At 46.8% G+C, this 21,191-nt stretch overlaps 1 protein-coding gene across 2 annotated transcripts in view; it reads left to right on the plus strand.

The window, feature by feature from the left end:
- LOC139802459 (gamma-aminobutyric acid receptor subunit alpha-3-like) overlaps positions 1 to 21,191 on the plus strand; it is a 74,010-nt gene that overhangs the window by 22,822 nt on the left and 29,997 nt on the right. For both annotated transcript variants that reach the window (XM_071757640.1, XM_071757639.1), the window contains exons 4-5: positions 15,294 to 15,361; positions 19,629 to 19,849. In XM_071757640.1, the coding sequence (XP_071613741.1) occupies positions 15,294 to 15,361; positions 19,629 to 19,849 (289 nt within the window). The remainder of the gene's footprint in view (positions 1 to 15,293; positions 15,362 to 19,628; positions 19,850 to 21,191) is intronic.

The raw sequence follows: 21,191 nt of genomic DNA on the forward strand, positions 1-21,191 counted from the left end.
CATTGCCAAAAGGTGTTGGCTTGTTAGCAAAGGTTTGTTCCTTGGTGTGCCTGAGAACAAGCCAGAACAGGGCTGAGTCCCACCTCATCTCTATTCCTGAACAAGGGCAAGCCAAGCTGTATATTAAGGAACACAGGAATTGCACCAGTTAAATTAAAAAACAAAAAAATTAAAGCAGCACAACCCCCTGTGAATATTTATCTGATGTTACGGAAGCATGTGGACTCTCATCTAGTTTATTAAATTGATGTTCAATAAAAATGCCAGTGGAAGACATATGATTAATGGCTGGTGGAACCATACAATTAATGTGAAGTTTGGAGTCAGCAAGAAGTGTACCCTGAGCCTGTGTGTCCCTGCTGGAGACTGGGCTAAGAAAATAATAATAAACTTTTCTGAGGGACAAAAAAATGTTTATCCATGTGGTTTCCATGATGAAGTGATCAGGAACTGCTGTTTTTCTGGTGTTTGGCTGGTGCATCATTTTGCTGAGAGCTGATGGTCCTGACCTTGAAGCCAGCATGTGGTTTTTGCTCCCAGTGCTCTGCTTTTTCCTCTGCTTTTTCCTCTGCTTTTCACACTGCCCCAAGCAGGATGCACTGGAGAATTAAGCACAACAGTGAGCTTCAAAGATCCTCTCAGGTTTGAGTGAGGTTCTCTGGGCCTTTGCATTTAAATATGCCTTGGATTAGTTAGCTCCATGAACCTCCACATCCTCTCAGCTCCTACCAATTTAACCTGCTTGGATTTGTCTCCTGAGGGAAGGCAACTGGAGGCTGTAATGTTACAGCTCTATAAAAGAGCTCAAGCACTGTTTCCCACCAGGAAAACTACCATTTGGGTGGAAGATGCTGAGTGTGGTGTGGCTAGGAACCAGGGCCCTGGGGAGCCTGGAAATCCCTGCAGGGTGAGGGAATGCTGGGGCTGTCAGCAGCCTGAAATGCAAACCCTCCCTGGGGTCTTGCTTAAAATCTGAAGAAGCTGCATGGGTTAGGTGTTGCATCTCACCTCTCTGCAGGGGGGTTCTGAGCCTGAAGCATGGGTTATTCAGGTGTGCTGGGCAGGTGAGGACTGCACAGAGGTGGGTACCTTGGTGTGTCAAGGAAGGCAGCGTGTGAGGCAGGTCCACCTCAGCCACCCCATGGAACCCAGAGAAATATCACAACGCTGGGAACCACAGCAACCAAGTGGTCAGGTTTCTGAGACACTGGGCATGAATTCTTCCACCAGCCAGACTGGGAGCCCTATGCACAGGCTCCTCCTGCACTGGGGAGCAGAATCAGTGGTCTGATGTGCTCAGCCCTTCCCACAGGACACATGGTGTTCAGCAGCCAGATTGCACAAGGAGAGCAGCTGAGGGTAGAGGCAGCACAGATGCTTCTGCTCCTGCCCTCTGAGGCTGAGAGGTTCTTGTAGTAGCCTCTCTATTTTGCAGTATTTTGGGGTTTTCTCTGCGTGCAGACATTTAATGAGGCCCATTGTGGCTGCCTGCCTACAGGAGAAGTTGGGTTACCCAGGCAGCACCCATGCCAGCAGGTGGTGAACAGGTCCATACTTTCAGAAGGTATTGAATGACTGTGCTTGCATTACCAGGGAGCAAGGCTGACCCTAGGCATGGGGGAGAGTGATGGAAAAAGGGAGAAATAAAGAAAAGGAAGCAGGTACAGCCTGATACGTATGTGCCAGAAAGAGAGTTGAGAGTTCTGATTGGGAACCGAAACTTGGAAAACACAGATTGGCAGCCAGCATATTTCTGGAGGCAGCTTTCTCCTCAGTAGGCTTTGAGTTGCCTAAGAAATGTGTCAATAAAACACACTCACAGGCACTGTCTCTAATAAATATATGCTTCAGAGGCATTTCTTGAAAATTTCTTCTAAGAGATGTCTAATCCTGAAGGGGTGGCATGAAAAATGGCATCTCCAGTAGAAGCAGAGTTGCCATGAGAACTGGAATGCTTTGAATGTGCATTGCTAAAACAAGAAAACATTATCCCCAGCAAAGGAAATTAAAAATTACATCTGGAGGCATCTACCCTCTGCTTGTCTCTGATAGGAGTATCAGAGTATTATGCAGCATCTTGTAATTCACACGCTGGGCAGAACTGAAAAATTGGTATGTGTTGCCAGATTTTTGTGAGTAACTGTGATAAAAAGCCTTCTTGTCTGCAGAACAGGCTTTGCTGGTGTCTCAAGAGTGCTGAGGAAGGTAAGATTTAAAACTGTAATGGAATTTCCTCTAGGAGGCTTTTGTTCACTTGGTGATAAAACAACAGCCGGAGAGCACGAATCAGCCTCTCCCTGTCTTGCCTTGTGTGGATCACCCTGCTGCTCCCAGATTTTTCAGGGCCCATTTGCTGGCCAAAGACTTTCCTGGGAGGCATGAGGAAGCCAGGAGAGAGTGAACAGGATGGATGGGCACGGTGTGTGTCGAGGAATTTATCTTGCACTTTGGAGGCTCTGTGGAACAGCAAACGCAGGAGGAATTATTTCCACGTGGCAGAGGAGGACTCCCAGTCCATGCTGCCCAATTCATGTCTTGGTGTGTTGGCAGCTGCATGCACAGAGGTAATGGGGGAGTTACATGAGCCCAGGCAGTGTGGAGAGCTCGCTGTGCTGTGTGACTGAACACCAGCATCCCAGGAAATGCTACACTGAGCAGTGCAAGGCAGTGTGAATTAAATAGATTTATTTGTACCATGTATTGGCATTGCTGCTAACTAAATGAGCAGTGACCTACAGCCCAGTGACCCGTGCATGACAGGGGAGTGACAGCTCAGTGGGGATCTTGGCTCTGCACACAGCCATTGCACAGGCAAAGAAAACGTTGGAATGCAGAAGGAAGGGAAAGCATTTGGCTGTGTTGCCCCGGGAATTGTGGTGAAGGATGCCAGAAGCATCACCAGAGGCACACCCTGACAGAACTGATTGAGTTCTCCAGCCGAAGGAAATGCCAGTCAGGAGCTAATGGAGAAGTTAAGGGAACCACGGTGCAAATTACTTTGTTGCTCCCTACTATGGTTTTCTTGTGTCTTCTTCTCAGTACCTGGCACTGGCCTCAGGGGACAGGCTTGAGAATTAAATGGACTCATTCTCTCAGCAATACAGTAAGCCATAGGCACCACATTCTTATTCTTTTTTTCTTTTTTTTTCCTCTTTCATTTTTTTCTTTCCTTTTTTTTTTTTTCTTTCTTTTTTCCTTTTCTCTTTTTCTCTTCTTTTTCTCTTTTTCCCCCTTTTTCCCCCTTTTTCCCCCTTTTTTCCCTTTTTTCCCTTTTTTTCCCCTTTTTCCCCTTTTTCCCCTTTTTCCCCTTTTTCCCCCTTTTTCCCCCTTTTTCCCCCTTTTTCCCCCTTTTTCCCCCTTTTCCCCCTTTTTCCCCCTTTTTCCCCCTTTTTCCCCCTTTTTCCCCCTTTTTCCCCCTTTTTCCCCCTTTTTCCCCCTTTTTCCCCCTTTTTCCCCCTTTTTCCCCCTTTTTCCCCCTTTTTCCCCCTTTTTCCCCCTTTTTCCCCTTTTTCCCCTTTTTCCCCTTTTTCCCCTTTTTCCCCTTTTTCCCCTTTTTCCCCTTTTTCCCCTTTTTCCCCTTTTTCCCCTTTTTCCCCTTTTTCCCCTTTTTCCCCTTTTTCCCCTTTTTCCCCTTTTTCCCCTTTTTCCCCTTTTTCCCCTTTTTCCCCTTTTTTTTCCCCTTTCCCCTTTTTTTTCCCCTTTCCCCTTTTTCCCCCCTTTCCCCCCCCCTTTCCCCCCCCCTTTCCCCCCCCCTTTCCCCCCCCCTTTCCCCCCCCCTTTCCCCCCCCCTTTCCCCCCCCTTTCCCCCCCCCTTTCCCCCCCCTTTCCCCCCCCTTTCCCCCCCCTTTCCCCCCCCTTTCCCCCCCCTTTCCCCCCCCCTTTCCCCCCCCCTTTCCCCCCCCCTTTCCCCCCCCCTTTCCCCCCCCCTTTCCCCCCCCCTTTCCCCCCCCCTTTCCCCCCCCCTTTCCCCCCCCCTTTCCCCCCCCCTTTCCCCCCCCCTTTCCCCCCCCCTTTCCCCCCCCCTTTCCCCCCCCCTTTCCCCCCCCCTTTCCCCCCCCCTTTCCCCCCCCCTTTCCCCCCCCCTTTTCCCCCCCCTTTTCCCCCCCCCTTTTCCCCCCCCTTTTCCCCCCCCTTTTCCCCCCCCTTTTCCCCCCCCTTTTCCCCCCCCTTTTCCCCCCCCTTTTCCCCCCCCTTTTCCCCCCCCTTTTCCCCCCCCTTTGTACACTGCAGTCCATCATGCAGCATGGCAATCCCCAGCCTGTGGAGAAACCAAGAAATAGCAGGAGGCATGGGAAGGCAGCACTGAGGCTAAAAGGCAGCTGGGGAAAGGCAGTCCCAGTAGAACTGCACTGCATGCTCAGTGCAGAGAAGCACCAGTGGTGGGGCTGGAGCTCAGAGCTCAGCCTGCAAACCTCACACATTTCATTGAGATGTCTTGTTTGTTCTTTTTCTCCTTGCAGTGACATAAAACTAATGCAATGCAGTATGTCTCATTTGTTTTTTTTCTTGGATTTCCCTGTTTGTTTTCTGGCTTTCCAGTCTTTCCAGTTGTTTCCTATGCATCAATGATAATCAGGTTAGAAACAGCAGTTTTGTATTGCACCCTTATGCTTATCTTTTTCCTGGGGATCTGCTGTGACCTATGATGAGTTACAGAGCTCAGTAATTGCTTTACAAACACTAAAGATTTTACTGGCACTCATCTGAAGTTTTTGCAGCTCCTCTTTGAGCATGTGAGTGATGATCTCTGTTAAAGAAAGACTTGGTGAGAATCAGTTAACAAAAGGGTCAGTGTTTTGAAGGAAAAAACCCAGAAGCTTTGGAAGTGCACTGTGTCCACACAGCCTGTGGGTAAACCTGAACTACTGACTGACTCAGCTGGCTGAGTTATACCTGTGTGAAGGGATACAAAAAAGGCAGCAGTGGCTGCTTTGCTCTCTTGCCTTCTTGTCCTCTGTGTGTGCAACTTCAGCCACAGGACCTGCTGCTGTTTTTTCCTGAGGGGTCTGTCCACTGAGTGACCCCTTGGTGTGGCCAACATGAACGTGTTCTTGGCCTTTCCAGAGGAAAGTGAACTGAAGTTGAGGTCAAGAAGTCAGGCCTAAAACATAAAGAGGTTTGCCTAATGCTGAAGTGCCAGTCTGACATTTTTGCCCCCACCTCTTTGCTCCCTCGAGTGTTTACAGCCATGCAGGCACCCTGCAGACTGTGGTCAGCCAAATTTTCCTGGCTGTGGCTTCCTTAGGACTGCAGCTGTATGTACCAGCAGAAAGCACAGTGTTGTCTGAATGCACTTCCCCTTCTCCACTGGGATGGGCAGGGATTCTCCTTCCTGAGCATCACCGGCTTAGCCATCAAGGACAGACTTTAATACTGAGTATGTTAAATTATGTATAGCTAATTTGTATTCACACATTTCTCATTGTATTTACAGTATACAGCAAACTTGTTTATGTAGCATCTCTCTTCCATTAGCACAGGGTCTCAAAGCACTGTAGAACTTCTAAAAGCATGCTCATACATCCATATTAGCCATTGCACTTGACTTAAAGGTCTTTTCCAACCAAAATAATTCTGTGATTCTATATTCCTCCTTGTTGTTCATAGCATCTGAGGGTATCCTAAGTCCTGAAAACAGTAAGTACAGTAGCTTTGTTCATTCTGTCTTTTCTGTCTGTAGCAAAAATTAACTAATTTGTGATCTCTGTTTTTAGTCTGTATGTGAGAATGAGGGGGGGGGGGTGTAAAGCCTCCATGACTGCACATTCTGTAGCAGTTGTTGTTTTTGACTTTATCATATATATGACTTTCTCTTCTGTTTCACCTGGACTCTGTTTCAATAATTTGCACCACATTCTGATTCTAACCTCTAGATGTGTATTTTATGTCACTTGATGCAGTAATGAGAATACATCCATGGGCATGGCTGCACAGGGCAATGAGGAAAAGCTAAATCAAACTCCATGACCCAAATGCATAGTTCTGTTGAGTCTTGCATTAGTTTTTGCCTGGGCTTTTAATGGAGTAAAGCTTGTCACATCTTTCTTTCTGCCTTTTGTCTTCTAAAAGCTTTTGAGCTTGTTGGCTGATCTGAGCAAAACCTGACAGAAAGGTAGGTACCTCAGAGATTTCAAGCCCCTGCAAGATCAGTAGAATTATGTAGCTGAGTGGAAAAAGACTCAAATAGAGAGAAGTAACTGATTGGGATCAACTGGTGTTAGGCATCAGAAAAACAGGCAGGAAAAGCTGATCTGTGGGAAAGCAGGATTTGTTGGCTCTGCTACTGGAAGAGCAGCACCTCTGCTAGGCTGTTCTGTTGGATAAGGCTCTAACCTGCATCCCACCACCCTTTGTTAATGTGAGAAAGCATCTTTCTCCAATATGGTAGGGTGTGAAATCCTTCTAGTACCTTCTACAGAAGCACAATAACTTACCCATGGTGCCAGGTGTGCCCAAAGGCCACTTACCCACGTGTTGAGACAAAGGGGCCACATAGCATGCCCTGTGCAGGGAGTTCAAATCAGAAAACTGAACTACCCTATGCTGCTATTCACGTGGAAGTGCTGGGAGGGAATGCAGTTTCTCACCCAAAAGGGACAAGCAGATGCTCTGTGTACCTCTCAGTGCTGTGCTGGCTCCCTGCTCGCTTAGAAGCAAGGAGGAATGAGGTGTTCCTGACTCCTCTACTTTCATCTGTAGCTATGCCTTAACCCAGCCTCTGTAGGCAACGTGTTACGTTGGCACAGAGAGAGCTCAGACCTGGGTCAGAGCTCTGAGTGTATGTATAGTGGAGTCAGAGACTGCTTAGGGATTCCTCTTCCAAGAACTGAGCTGATCCTACATAACCCAAGGAGTTTGTGCCCCACATGGCTTGTGCCCCAGGGACCACCTGGGAATTTCCCATCTAGGGATTTTGATGTGACATAAATCCTAGACAAGCCATGCTTAAGTGGTAACTGGGTCAATTCATGGTCCTGCATCTTGTCCATGCAGAGCACACTGGATGCAGCCCTGATAGAAAGCTGTGCATGTAGCATGCTCTGATAGATAGGGAATAAATGTCTTCATTGCATCAGCTCTTCACTGGTCCTGCTAGGAAAGAGAGCCAGAGCAGCAGGCTGTTTCTTTGAGGGATTTGACAGGCATCTTCCCACTTCGTGGGGAGAAAAATTAAGCACATGTAATTGCAGCCCATGCTGGTCTCTCTCATCATATACGAGTAGTTTCAATGTTAGCTGTCTCTTGAGAGAGCCCCTGAAATTCTTTTGAACTTCTTGGTCCCCCTGTGCTGAAATATCCAAGCTGGGGGAAGAAAGGAGAGAGAGCACAGCTGGAAGTGATGCCACATGCGTATCTGTGTTTACAGATTTGATGACACCTCTCTAGTCTGACTGGAGGACATGCAATTTTAGACACTGTTGTGCCATCACACCAGAGAGGAGGTAGTGATTAATCACCATGGCTCACAAAGCAGCTCCTTGGGAACTGGCTGCACAGTAAACGCTGGAAGTCCTGGGAAATTTGAGCACCAGCAGTGGGTTGGATGGGAGAGACAGGCTTGATGCTTTCATGGAGAGCAGCAGATAGCCTGGATAAATGTGATGCCTTTTTGATCATGACTGCAGAAGTCACTGGGAGTGTAACTGAGGGGGTCAAATCTGCTACACAGATTTTACAAGTGGGACAGGGTGACCACTTCTTTAAGCAAGAAAATAGCTGAGCAAAACTGCATTAGACAAATAGTTCATGACACACAGGCAGAGCTGGATATGGATCTGATCCAGAGGTCTCTTTGGCAACCCCTTGCAGGCTTTTACTTATCCCTGCTTTTGCTGAGATAAGACATTTGTTTCAGACATTTATATTGTTTCTTTCCTTGCTGTGTGGTTTGTTCTGCAGAGAGAAATTTGCCAGTGCTCAGTCCTTGCCTGACCCCTCTTTGCAGTGGGTGAGTGTCCTGTCATCTTAAATCATGCTGTTCCAAGTAGGAGCATGATGCTTGCACCAGCCTTCATCCATGGGACCCTGCTCATCCTCATCTCTACATTCCCTAGAGCAAGGCAGATGCCATCAGAGGGTGTCAAGTCTGGGTGGGCTGACCTACTTCTGAGATTACCCTCCCACCCCCACACAAAATGGGCTCAAAATGGGGCCTCTCTTCTGTCTTGATGTTTCTGCCCATGTGAATTTTCCTAGAGATATGTTGCTATTTTAGGTATTTTTGAGAATTAAGCCTAACACCATTGTTAGCTTTGTCTGACCTGTGAAAGTTTGGTGCAGCTGCCAGCCCTCCTGGTGACATTTGTGGTTGTGACCACTGCTGTTTGGCATTGCCTACTGTAAGCTCTGTGGTGTGCTACCGTTGCTTCTTACTGATTTCTACTATTTCCATTCTGTATAATCCTAAAAACGGAGATGGTTACAATTTATTCCTCTGTAAGGAAGGCAGCTGACAGGACCAAGACATCCTATGTATGTTCTGGGTCATTCTTCTAGGACGAATGTGTACACAGTGCTCTTCACTTTTGGGAAAGATGCCCAGGCTGAACTTGTCAAATCCAGGTGAAAGTCTGTGATGTGAGGCTTTGCTTTTGCTTCTGAACAAGTAATTTCATATTCAAGGATGCTGAGGCATTAGAACAGCCAAGGAACAGCTGAAAATATGTATTTTGACTTTAGGACTGGAAGTTTGAAGACGTTGACTGTGATGTCTCTATGTATTGTCCGAGATCTCCAAGTCAAAACCAAGTCCAGAGAGAGAACAGGCATTGCCCAGAATTGCTCAGAATTGCCCAGGTTTTTCTGTGCTCCAGCTCTCCTGTCCCTTTTGCAGGTACTGTAGGAGATGCCATAACTTCTTGGGTTTTGCTGTCTCTGTTCCCCAGCCTTCCTCTGCTGACCCTCTGCACAACCTCTGCTACTAGGATACTTTGTGTGAAAGCATCCCAAGTGTAGTAAGAATGTTTATGGTTGTGATGTTAGCAATATCCCATACTGCTTTGTGGCCTTTGGGTGGCAGGCACTCTATCATTCTGTGTCCTTGGAGTCAACTTTATCCTCTGGCTGGGCTGGACAAGCCTAGGAGGCTTTAATGGCACTCCAGTGATGTTCACAGAAATGCTTCCTTCTGTGCTTCTAGCTGAGCTCCCTAGCAAAAAAAATGCAAGAAAAGCAACTCTAATATATGTGAGAGAGTTTTGATGGCCCTGCAGCAGGAGTGCAGCAGCTAAGACTACATCAAGGGTTTATTTGTGTGTGGCTGATGATGTAGAAAATGTCATGTTTCCATTTCTGTAGCTCTTGCAAGGGAGGCTGTGGGGAGAAGCAAAGTGCCCTTTCCTCTTGGGCACCTACCCCTCCCAGTACTGCCTCCCAAAGGCAAAGTCACAGAGAGGGTGACCCGTGCCATCCAGAGATGTGCACTTCCTTCTTCATTGCCTCTGGAGACACAGCTCAGCTCCTAACTCCCCAAACAAGGCAGTACCACAGCTTAAAAGGCAACCTGAAAAACCAAGGTGGGAACTGGCAAAGGCTGCAGCCCTGGTGTGAATGGGACTGAAGCTATCAGAGAAGAGGGACCCGAGGCTGGAGTTTCTGCCTGGGGGCTGCAGTGTGCTGCCTTCTGAACACAAGTCCTGCACCAGACTGTGATGTGGTTTGGCTCACAGAGCTTGTAGCAAAGGTCATAGAAGCCTCTTTTGTTCCCGAGGCTAAAATTGGCAGGAAAATTAAATCCCCTCTATGACAGACTGAGAAAATTAAGAATGAAACATCTAATAAGCTTCTGTGTGCGGCCACAAAAACTGCCTTCTGATGCTTTTTAATTAGCATGGTAAGGATTTTGGAAGAAGACGTGAGGTAGAAGTTGGTAATATAAACCAGCTTCTTATGTTTCCCTTCCCAAAGAGAAGGGCTACCTGTGAAGAATTGTCCTGTCCAGGATGTCCACATGATGTGGGAAATAGCTGTGCAGCATCTCTTCTGTCTCCATGCTGTCACTGCCCTCACCACAGGCTGATGGAAGTTATTCCCAAATGATTTTGTTTATTTGAGGCAACACTGGACAGGTCCTAGGAAGAGTATCACTAACACCAGGATCTCATCAAGCTGAGGCTAAATGTGGTTGCAGTCTAGGATTGCATTAGGGGGCATTATCCGCTTGTTACGACACTTTTTTGGTTGTGACCACAGTTGGAGATAGAATATTGAGCTGGCTGGAGTCCAGAGCAGTTCATAGGGAGCCAAGCAGAGGAATACCTACCTCAAGGAGCTGGTCTGGAGCAGATTGAGGGTTGTACCCCTAGCTGCAGCAGAGTCTGGACATCGCTGTCCTCCTTTCTAGCCCCAGCCATGCCATCAAGCAAAGAAACACCAGTACCTATGGCTTGTCACCCCCGAGCTCCTTAGGTTCCACAGAACAGCTTCAGTTGGAAAAGACCTTTGAGATCATCAAGTCCAACTGTTAATCCAGCATTGCCAAGTCTCCACTCAACCATGTCCCTAAGCACCACATCTACACTGCTTTTAAATATAGCCAGGAATGGTGACTCCACCTGCCCCAGGCAGCCTTTTCCAGGTCTGAGAAGCCTTTCAATGAAGAAATTGTTCTTAATTTCATACCAATTAAATAATAACCCTGGCACCTCACAGCTGGCAGGCCAGGAGTCCCACAAGCTTATCCAGAGGGATGGAGCTGAACACAACACGTATCAGGAGGAGAAGGGGGGGGGGTGATAGTGAGATAGTTTGATGTTGATAAAACTTCCAGTTCTGACCCCAGAACCATGTGTCATGACCCAGGAGGACAAGAGAGGCCCGTCTGGTGTCAGGTCCTCCAAGGGATCACGATCGTGCAGGAGCTCAGCCAGGAAGCCAGCGCAGCCCTGGGGCAGAGCTGGAGCACAGCCTGCTGGAGGAGGTCTCCGTCCCTTTGTTCATCCAGTTTATCTACGAGATGAGGCTGTGCAGCCTCCCTGACGTCAGCGCAGCTGCCAGGGATCCCCCGCACAGATCCGCAGTGGCTTTGCCCCCGTTTCAATGGAGCGAATCCTGCGGGAGCCTCCGGCGCTGGGCTGCGGACACGTGAGAGCTGCGGGCTTGCGGCACAGCCCCTGGGAACCCCTGCCTGGGAAACAGCGCGGTGTTCCCGCACATCTGCAAACCTCCGGAGCCGCAACGCCAGTCGATCGTATCACGGCTGAGATCCTTAAATAAACAGCGCCTAATGAATGGAACGGGATGTTTAAGAAGAGCCTCCTCAGCCCCCCGTGTCCCCCCGTGTCCCCCAGTCAATCCGTTGTCGAAGCAGCCCCTCCAATCGACAGCCGGGCAGAGGCGAGAAGAGGCAGCGAGGCAGAGTAATTTGTATTCCAGCTCTGTTGCTGCTCCTAGTGCTTCCGAGAAGCGAGTAAAAATAGCACTCCCGTCATTTTGTAAATAATAGCTATCTCCCTCCTCACAGGCCCGGGGAGTCACGAGCACTTAAAAGGGAGATTGCGGGAAAGGGGGGGATGTTTGCTTGGAGCCAGGAGCAGGAAAATGGGACATGGGGAATGGGGGTTGGGGTGTGTGTGGGGGGGGTGTGTGATGACAGGGGAGGTTGAAATGGAAACCCTGAATCACCTCAGCAGCAGCCGCTGCTGCTTGACATCTTCTGCATATGCAAGGGAAGCAATCAACCCTGCAACCCTGCTGGCGTGGGACTTGGGGAGGCAGGATCTGCCCTACACGCAGTCCTGATAGGGATGTTTGCAATGTTTATAGTCTGCCCGAGCAGCTAGATTTGGCTTAGCAAATTCTTGGAGGAGAGGGGTAGCTTTTGAAGAGCAGGCAGGTGTAGGGAGTGCCATGGTAACACTGCGGGAAGGGATGTTAGGGCTTTTGTTTTATATTTGCATTGCAGATCTGCCCGGCAGTGGGGGATTTCTGCAGGCAGCATTGCAGGGTTGGGGCTTTGCACTGCGTGGGAGATGGGGCAGCTCTGATCGACCTGCAGCGCCTTCTTCCTGCTCACGGACTTGCTGCAGATTATTTTAGAAGCACGATTGTGCTGAGGCTGGAGAGTAAGCTGAGCCTCCAAGTGTGAGAGGCAAGGGAATCAGCCTAGAGCAAATGGCTTGGGAACATGGCACAGAACTCCTGTCTTGAACAACAGGTTCAAATGTTGAACCTGAAAAACTCTTATATTCATGTCTCGTGACTTTCAGGATGTTTTTTTCACTTTCTTGGTCCCCATGGTGAGGCTCAGCAGCATGGATGGAGGATGCCCCTAGACCTCTTCTGGGCCCCTGTGCACCAGCCCTTATCATTCCCCTTGGCAGCTGGAGCTGGGCCCCGGGTCCTGTTCCACTGCAGCTTCCTACCCAAATTAAATCTCTCCTTTTTTGTTTCTACAACTGTGAAACAGCACTGGCAGCACTGACTTGCCATTCCAGTAAGCTTGAAGGCTCAGCACACCTGTGCATGTAAAAAACCTGATTCATAGGGAGGGATGATGCTAGGAAAGAAAAAACATTTAATGTTCTGCAACAGGTCTAGGGAAAGTGTCTTACCCCCTACAGCACAGTCTTTAATTATTAAATCTTTGGTGAGAACTGGGCAAGGCAGCCAAGCTGCAGTGTGAGTACATCTTAAGATTGAGACAGAGATAAGGATTTCAGTGGCATATTATCTGAGCAGAAGAATGAGATGCTCCTCTCTCAGCTTTCTCTTGCTGAAAAAGTCAGTGCAATTTCTTGTTCAAGTTCAGGGTGGGTAAGTGTGAGGGTAAGGAGGACAGATGCTGACTAACTCCTGATTCCTCTGGAGGAGGTTTTGCTGTCACAGAGACGATGAGCTCAGGAAGGGCTGCAAGCAGTAAGGATGTTCTTGAGCTGCAGGATCACAAAAGAAGTGAATCTCTGAGACTGGAGCTCATTCTGTTCTGCTGGTATTTTGCTTAGCTCTGTATTTCCCAGATCTGCTGAAAAAAAACTGCTCATGTAGCAATGATTTAATTTCAGAAATCCCTCAATATCCCAGGCAAATCCTGCCCTTAGGAGCACATATTATCAGAGAAAGTTCAGTCTGGGTTTTGGCATGAAAGGTGCAGGGAGCCCTTACTATAATTAAGTGCAGGAGGATATCAATAAGCCAGCAACTGAGCCAGCCCCACAGCTGAGCTCTGCACCAAGCACTGCCTTGCAGGCACAAAGGGGTCCCACTGAGTTTGGTGGCTTCTGATGGGCTGGCTTGGGGGTATGTCTGCAGCCTGAAAATGGGTGATCCTCTTCATACCCGGCTGTAATTAATAATCAATATTAATAAATTAACAAAATCTATTAGTTCTGTCATCTCTGATTGGATTTGCCAATAGATTGAAGAGGTGGGAAAGGGTCTCGGGAGCTCTGTAACAAACAAGTTAGAGCATGATAAGAGCGTAAAGACTGATATAAAAATAAGGAGGATTCTAACAAAAGGTGTCCAAAACTAGTTCTGCCTTTTTGCCTTCTCATCACTTTCTGATTCCACTTCCTCACAAGGACTGGCTTCACTGGCCATAGGTAGCCATAGATCCTGATCTGTTAAACCTGGCTGGAAATTATTTATCTTGGGCAAACAGAATTCTAAGAAGGAAGGAGAAGAGAGGAGGAGAGGGAAGGGGGGGGGGAAGAAAGAATTTGTGTTTCCTCCAGAACATAATTAGCTTTATCTCACTCTGTGTGTTAACAGAATGAGCCTTGCTTCACTAAATGTTCTCCTCTGCTGTGTGTCTCATTTGGGGACTTGTTTGGAGGCAGAAAGAGAGAATATCCCGAGTACTTAAGTCTTACAGAAGAAGTAACTCATTTTGTTCAGGATGATGTCTTATTGGCTTCTGGGTGTTTCGGAAAGTCTACTGCATGCATATTTCTCTTTAACCTTCTTTTTATCTCATCAAGATGAGATCAAGGGTTACTTATATAGCACAATGATATCAGCCACAGGCTGCGTCAGAAGCTTTCCAGCCATAATAGCTAAAGACATGTATCCGTGTATTCTAGCCATTAAGGAGAAAACCCTGCCAGGATGCATTATCTTATTTTTGGATACAAAACTTTGAAGCACAAAAATAAGCTTCATAGTACTGAAAAATAACTGTCAGGGGACAGAAAATTTCCATAACTGAGCTGAGCAATGAGCCATCCAGGCTACTTGCAAAGTTCCTGCAGTGGCCAAAATGGGGTATTGTGTATGAAACATGAGCTCTTTTTTTTTTTTTTTTTTTTTTTGGTGTTCTGAATTGTTGGGTTTTTTTTCATTGAGAAAGCATCTCTGAGGCAGCTAATGCCATACAAAAGGAACACAGTGGCATGATCTATCCCTAAAGTAATGAGGATGTATGGTAATGTAGTGTTAAACTATGCCTCATCCGTGATTTTTTCAGTACAGCTCAGTGGGCAGCGGGACCATGAATCCAGTAAATCAGGGTGCCTCGATTTCTCTGTAAAATGGGACAGCAGAAGATACTTACTTCAATTAGGAAGCACTCTGAAATCATAATGAAGTCAGGAATGAGAGTGGTATGTGATGCTTGGCATGAGCAATAGCTGCTGGTAGCTGTGTTCTGCAGAGCACTTCAGATTATCTTTACCTGTAGGCATGTGATTAAAATTGCCCCTGGGTTTTAGTCCTTGGGGCTCTATGGTTTTGCTGAGGCAGTGAGGCTGCTGTTCAGCATCTATTAGCGTGGCACAACCTGGGATGCAGGGAAGCAGCAGCTTTGCAAGAGCAGCCACTCACCAGGAGCAAGGCATTTAAGAGAACAGGAAACAAAATCGCAGTAAAAGGCAATCAGAATATTGATTCTTCTTTACATACAAATAAGCCTGAAGCTGTAACGAAGCCAGGGTTTCCTAAAACTGCTAGGCTGTTCATCAGGCTGGGAGACACAAAGGATTTCAGATAAACAGGAGTTTCAAAGCATATGGGTTTACCTCTGAATTGAAAATGTGGTTCTGTACCATGTTATGTATCGTGTAGCCACATACGTTTTGTAAATATGCCGTTGTCTGGCTGTGTGGGACATATTCATTGTTGGTGTAAGGATAGAAAGCAGCAGAGCTACAACAGAGATCAATTTGCCCAATTACAAGTGATAAAAGCAGCCATTGTTCAGGGCACAGCAGAGAGCACAACGCCAGCTTGCCAGGGAGGCACCTGGCAGGAAAACCACCACGCAGCAAAACCCAAACCATTCTTGGTACAAGCAAATTCGTTTTTCTAATTGTTTTTCCCCCTTTTTTTTTTTTTTTTTTTTTTTTTTTTTGTCCCAGACAGCGTTACCGAAGTCAAGACAGACATTTACGTGACGAGTTTCGGCCCTGTCTCGGACACAGATATGGTAGGTTCCACCAGCTGGGTGCCTCCTGGGGAGCAGTGACTTCTCCTGCAGCCACAGCAAATGTATCCCTCCCTCTTAGAATCAGAGAATCATAGAATGGGGTGGGTTGGAAGGGACCTCAGAGCTCATCAAGTCCAACCCTTGATCCACTCCCCCCGTGGTTCCCAGCCCATGGCACTGAGTGCCACATCCAGGCTCTTTTGAAATATCTCCAGGGATGGAGAATCCACCCCTTCCCTGGGCAGCCCATTCCAATGGCTGAGCACCCTCTCCAGAAAGAAATTCTTTCTAATGTCCAACCTAAACCTCCCCTGGCACAACTTGAGACCTCTTGTGCCCTCTTGTCTTGCTGAGAGTTGCCTGGGAAAAGAGCCCAACCCCCCCCTGGCTCCAACCTCCTTTCAGGGAGTTGGAGAGAGTGATGAGGTCTCCCCTGAGCCTCCTCTTCTCCAGCCTCAACACCCCCAGCTCCCTCAGCCCTTCCTCACAGGACTTGTGCTGGATCCCTTCCCAGCCTCCTTGCTCTTCTCTGGACCTGCTCCAGCACCTCAATCTCCTTCCTGAGCTGAGGGGCCCAGAACTGGACACAGGACTCAAGCTGTGGCCTCCCCAGGGCTGAGCACAGGGGCAGAATCCCTTCCCTGGACCTGCTGGCCACGCTGTTCCTGAGCCAGCCCAGGATGCCATTGGCCTTCTTGGCTACCTGTCTTCCCCAGACAACCTAGACAAAAGGGGGTTTTTCCTAAATGACAAGAACATAAGCAAACATCCCAGCTGCCTGCCTGGGCACTGTGCACTTCAGCATCTTCTCACAGGCTGGGGGAGCTCAGTGCAGGGGGCAGGCAGGGATTATTTCTCAGGTGCACTTGGGATTTTAGAAACTAATTGCAGCCTTGGAGGGCCAATGCCTTGGCACTGCTGAAGCCCACTGCAGGCTTTAGGGTCTTTTTCTTTCATGCTAGTGCAACCCAGTGAAATGAGGTCTGCCCACAGACCCAAGACCTGCACGTACCGTGCTTCACACATTATGTGCTTTGACAAACACCTTCACAGTAGCCTTCTTTCCTTGACCTGTTTGTGACTGGAGGAAGGAGGGTGTTCCCTGGGAAGTGGGGAGGAGACCAGAGTCTGCCTGGTTTTGTGGCAGTGCCAGAGGGGAACAGTTTGCCTTCAAACTGTCTTTAGTGCTTGAACCAGAAGGGAGGTGAAAGAGAAAAAAGAAAAGGAGTGAACTGATAGCCATATTTTGACATGTTCAGGGAAGATTATTAATGAAAAGGCCTGAGGTTTGAATTTAGGCTTGTATTCCCTCAACAGCTTGTCTTCTAATTAAAACAAGACTGTGGAGCATAATTAATAGTGAGCTTTCTCAACAGTGTTTCTTGCAGCTCATATCCCACACATACCCAAGCACACAGATAAGAGTTGACTGTTGATGGTTGCTGGGTATTCCAAGGGTGCCACATGAGGACAGTCACACACTCAGGACTGGGACACATCCAGTGCCAGAAGTGATCCGGTGCTGGCATATCCCAAGCCAGCTTTGAGCTCTCCTCACCTTGCAGGTAGTCCAGGCATTGCTTTTTCCAGCTGGGTCAGACAGGAGCAATGTTCTGAGGCTCTCATAGCCCCTCTGGAGCTGGGAGGGCTTTCTTTTTTTGAGCTGACATGGCCAGGAACATCTCTTCAGTCGCCCCACTGACAGTCCTGTGCTAGCAAGAAGAGGTATTGGGGAGAACAAAATCTCTGCTTCATTGAGGTGCTAGTCCCATCACTCTGCCCCACATTGCTTTGGAAAGGCCACTCCCTCCAGGGTTAGAAATTAAGCTGATGTCAGCATAGCTAAGAGTATTAATCTCATCCGACTTCTCTCTGTCTCACTTGCTTTCCTACTGCAGCAGAGACCCATAATATTTTCAGGAATCGTAGCCCTTGGGAAGTATCTGATAATTACTTCCAAGGTGGAGCATATTTGATTAAGGGAGTGTGTATGATGAATTGGGAAGAAATACGAGGTTTGGAAAAGAGGAAGGTATTCTCTGCAATGACAAAATTAATTTGAAATTAGGAAGGCAGTTAAGGAATAACAAAGTATTTCCCCTTCACGTGCTTTATTTCCCTGTATTTTCCAAATGCATAGCAAATGTTTGTCAGTGTACTGTTCTGGTGCTAAATGCACTCAGAAGCGTGAGAGAGAGAAACCCCATCTCCTCAGGAAGTGTGGTGAGAGTCTGCTCTTCTTCAGTGCTTACTTTAATCTTGGCAGTGGGGAAGTCCTTCCTTCCCTGCTCACATCTGCCTGCTGATCTTGCTCCCTTCCTACCAAAGCCATTACTCATTGCTTTTCAGAGCTGCTCCTGTGCATCTTGATGCATATAGAGACTGTAATTATGATGATGGAGGAGAGGCAGTAAAGCTGCTGTGGAGAGCAGAGGAGAGCAGCTGGTTACAGAGTATGGGAGAGGATGTGTAGACCTTTCCCCTGAGATACTCTGAGGGACTTTCTAATCTCTCTCTCAATTTGGTTTAGAAAGTAGAGCCTGATGGGACCTTACATACATTGAATCTTTGGTAGTGAGGTCTGGTTCAAGGGGGTTTTATGCTTTGGTCAATGGGCTCTGGAAAAAGACCCAATCTTGATGTTTTGGTCACTTGTATAAAGCAGAGATGACCATAACATAGAATGAGGTGTGCTCCTAGGAAGAGGTGACTTTGGAATGATGCTTTCACAGAAAGAATTATAAAAAAAGGGAAAGAATATTAAAACAATTTCTCTTTGGGAATGATTCTATACCATAAAAGAAGAAAAACAGGTCTTGGAAAATTGTTATAGAAGTTTTGCTTCTTTGGGGCTTTTTGTTTGGTTGGTTTTTATTTGTTTGTTTGGGGGGGGGGGGTTGTGGGTTTTTTGTGGGGTTTTGTTTGTTTGTTTGTTTTGGTGTGTTTGTTTTGGTTTGGTTTGGTTTTGGTTGGTTTGGTTTGGTTTTAATAGGAGCAAAGAGTTCTGAGTAAGATCTTCATAAGAGGTTTTCCCACACCTACCTCCTTGGACTGCACATAGACTCATTCCTTTTGCTTTCCTCTCTTTACTGATCTTAAAACTACAAAGTTCAGCTCCATGAAGAGACAGAGTATCTTGTCCAGGGGCAGAGCCCATGGGAACGTAGGATCTTCTCTTTCCTTCCCATAGCCAGGCTCCAGAAACTTCACCTTTCAGCAGGAGTAACTCTGTGACTGGAGAGCAGGGATGAATTTCTTTACCAAGATACTTTCATTCAGTTGCTGTCTGCTGCAAAATCTGCAGGAATTTCTGTAACATATAGGAAACTGATGTGAAGCAGCTTTTAAATGCTGCTGAGAAGAGCTGCAGGAAAGAAATCACTCACAGTTATAAGCTTAGTTAGTCCATCAGCCCCCCAGGACCCAGAGAATAAAGGCTATGAATCTGCTATGGCAGAGGAAGAACAGCTGGGACATACAGATTTTCCAAAGCCCCCATCTCTCTCTGAATTTAATTTTGCCACAGGGTGGCCATGGAACTATTAGCACCTTTGCTATTTGGTCAAGTGGTTTCTAGGTTGCAAACACCCAGCAAGGAGCTGGCCTTGGCTGCAGTGAGAAGAGATGACTTCTAAGTGCCCCTAATTGGAACTTGGCCTAGGAAAGGGATTTCTACACTAGCTGGGAAAAAAAAAAAAAAAGGAGAAAGAAAAGAAAAGAAAAGAAAGTCACAGTATCTTGTAATGCATGTTTGTGAGGTCCTTCATTTAACCCTCTTCTAGAGGCATGGTCTGGGGAAGAAAATAACTTTAAGACAAAGTCATGAATTTTTAATTTTTTTTTTTTTAATTAGCATGGTTATAATTACTACTATCTTCACCAAATTCCATCTCCAAGAATTTTATTTTTGCCTTTTTAAATTTCAAATCTATCTGCACACAATATTTCCTTGCCCTGAAACATCTGGATAAAGGTGGTGGTGCATCAGGGCTACTGGCCACTGTAGGCTGTATTGCAGCTTCTCTGCAATGGTCAGAAGCACTGAAATGCAAATTTTGGTGTCATATGTAGGTCATTATACAAAATGTGGCATTCCTCCCCTGCTGTTAATGCCTGCTTCCTATTGCATCACACTTGACTTCAACCAAGGAGTGCCAAAGCCCACTCTGCTCACTGAACAAAGATATTTACCATTTCTTGAAGCAGTTTGTTTGCAATGAAGAGCTGAATAAAACAGGACTCACTGTTCTCTCCTTTCTCCACAAAGGAATACACTATTGATGTCTTTTTCCGGCAATCTTGGAGAGATGAAAGGCTGAAGTTTGATGGTCCCATGAAAATACTTCCCCTGAACAACCTGCTGGCCAGCAAGATCTGGACTCCTGATACCTTTTTCCACAATGGGAAGAAATCTGTTGCCCACAACATGACAACACCCAACAAGCTGCTGCGTCTGGTGGACAATGGCACCCTCCTGTACACCATGAGGTAATGTTGTGTCTCCTGGGACAGGGTTTTCCAGGTCCCTGTGCACAAGGATGGGACCTCAGGGAGCAATTGTAGCAATTCTGTGCAGATTTCCACTGGCTCCCTTAGCACATTTGAGTCTTACCCTGCTACTTGCCCTGCTGCCCTTGTTTCCCATCTGTGTAGTATCACTGATCCTTAACTTAAGCACATTTTTATAAGTAGTTTTTTTCTTGTTATTCCTTTTGATAGTTAACTTAATCACATTTTTATAAGTAGTTTGTTTTTTTTTTTTTTTTTGTTATTCATGTTGATAGTTACTTTTATGTGATGAGGCATAAGTGCTGGGACCCCGTGGATTTCTTGCATCACCTGACTTGGTTTTGTTACTGACCTCTGGTGGGAGATGAAGTCAGGTTTCCAGTATTAGGGGAACATTAGGATAGAAAAATCTGTTATTCTTCAGTAGCAACAGATCTAAATTTGTTCTGCATGTTACACTGGAGTGGTCTGAAACCTCTAATGAACCCAGGCTTGGTTGTAAGAACAACATGGGTTTTTTTATCCTACTTCATGGAATCAAAAATTCAAATCATCAACCATCATTATGGAAAACAGTCCTCAGCTTATTGAAAACTGTGCTTGGCAGGTGCCAGTTTTGGAGAGGCTATTGGAAGTTCTCAGTTTAACCCAGCCCTGGTTGTCCCCAGCTGAGCTCTCAGTGAGGCCCTGAATGTGAGGTGGCTCTGCAAATACAGCCCAGGCAACCCCAGTGTGAGCTCCAGCAACTGGGACCTTCCTTCTACAACATGACTGCTGCTGGGGAACTGTGCATGGGCACCCATCTTCTCTGGACTTCCCCAAAACAGCCCTGGTATATCCATTTAGCATGAAGCTGCAACACATGGATAGCACAAAGAGAATTGTCTTTGGGTTATTTGTACATTCCTTCTGGAACTAGTCAGATACTCATGTGTGCTTGTAAACTATTCACCCATGTAAATAATGTTTGCCACCTGAGGCTGAGGTACTAATTTGCCTTCTGAGGGAAATGAGCTTATAAATGAAAGAACAAGCTGTTTACAGATGAACAAGAAAGGTATGGGCTCGGCTTTGGAAAGGTGTAAATCTTTGTTTTATGAAATTGTTTTCTCTGCCTCCACTTTCAAGCCAATCCTAACTAATAACAGGCTTCACTGTGCTGAGTTGTTGCATTTTCACCTCCCTTTTTTTGAGGACCAGACAGAATCTCATCTCCTCATAGTTAGGCTGGCTGTTAATCTACATAATGTCAGCAAATTTTACAACCTACATGGATAAACAATGCTCTGCTTTTGTGCAGCCATTCTCAAATACAAGATAA

This window comes from Heliangelus exortis, chromosome 14 (genome assembly GCF_036169615.1).
Source record: "Heliangelus exortis chromosome 14, bHelExo1.hap1, whole genome shotgun sequence".
NCBI lineage: Eukaryota > Metazoa > Chordata > Aves > Apodiformes > Trochilidae > Heliangelus > Heliangelus exortis.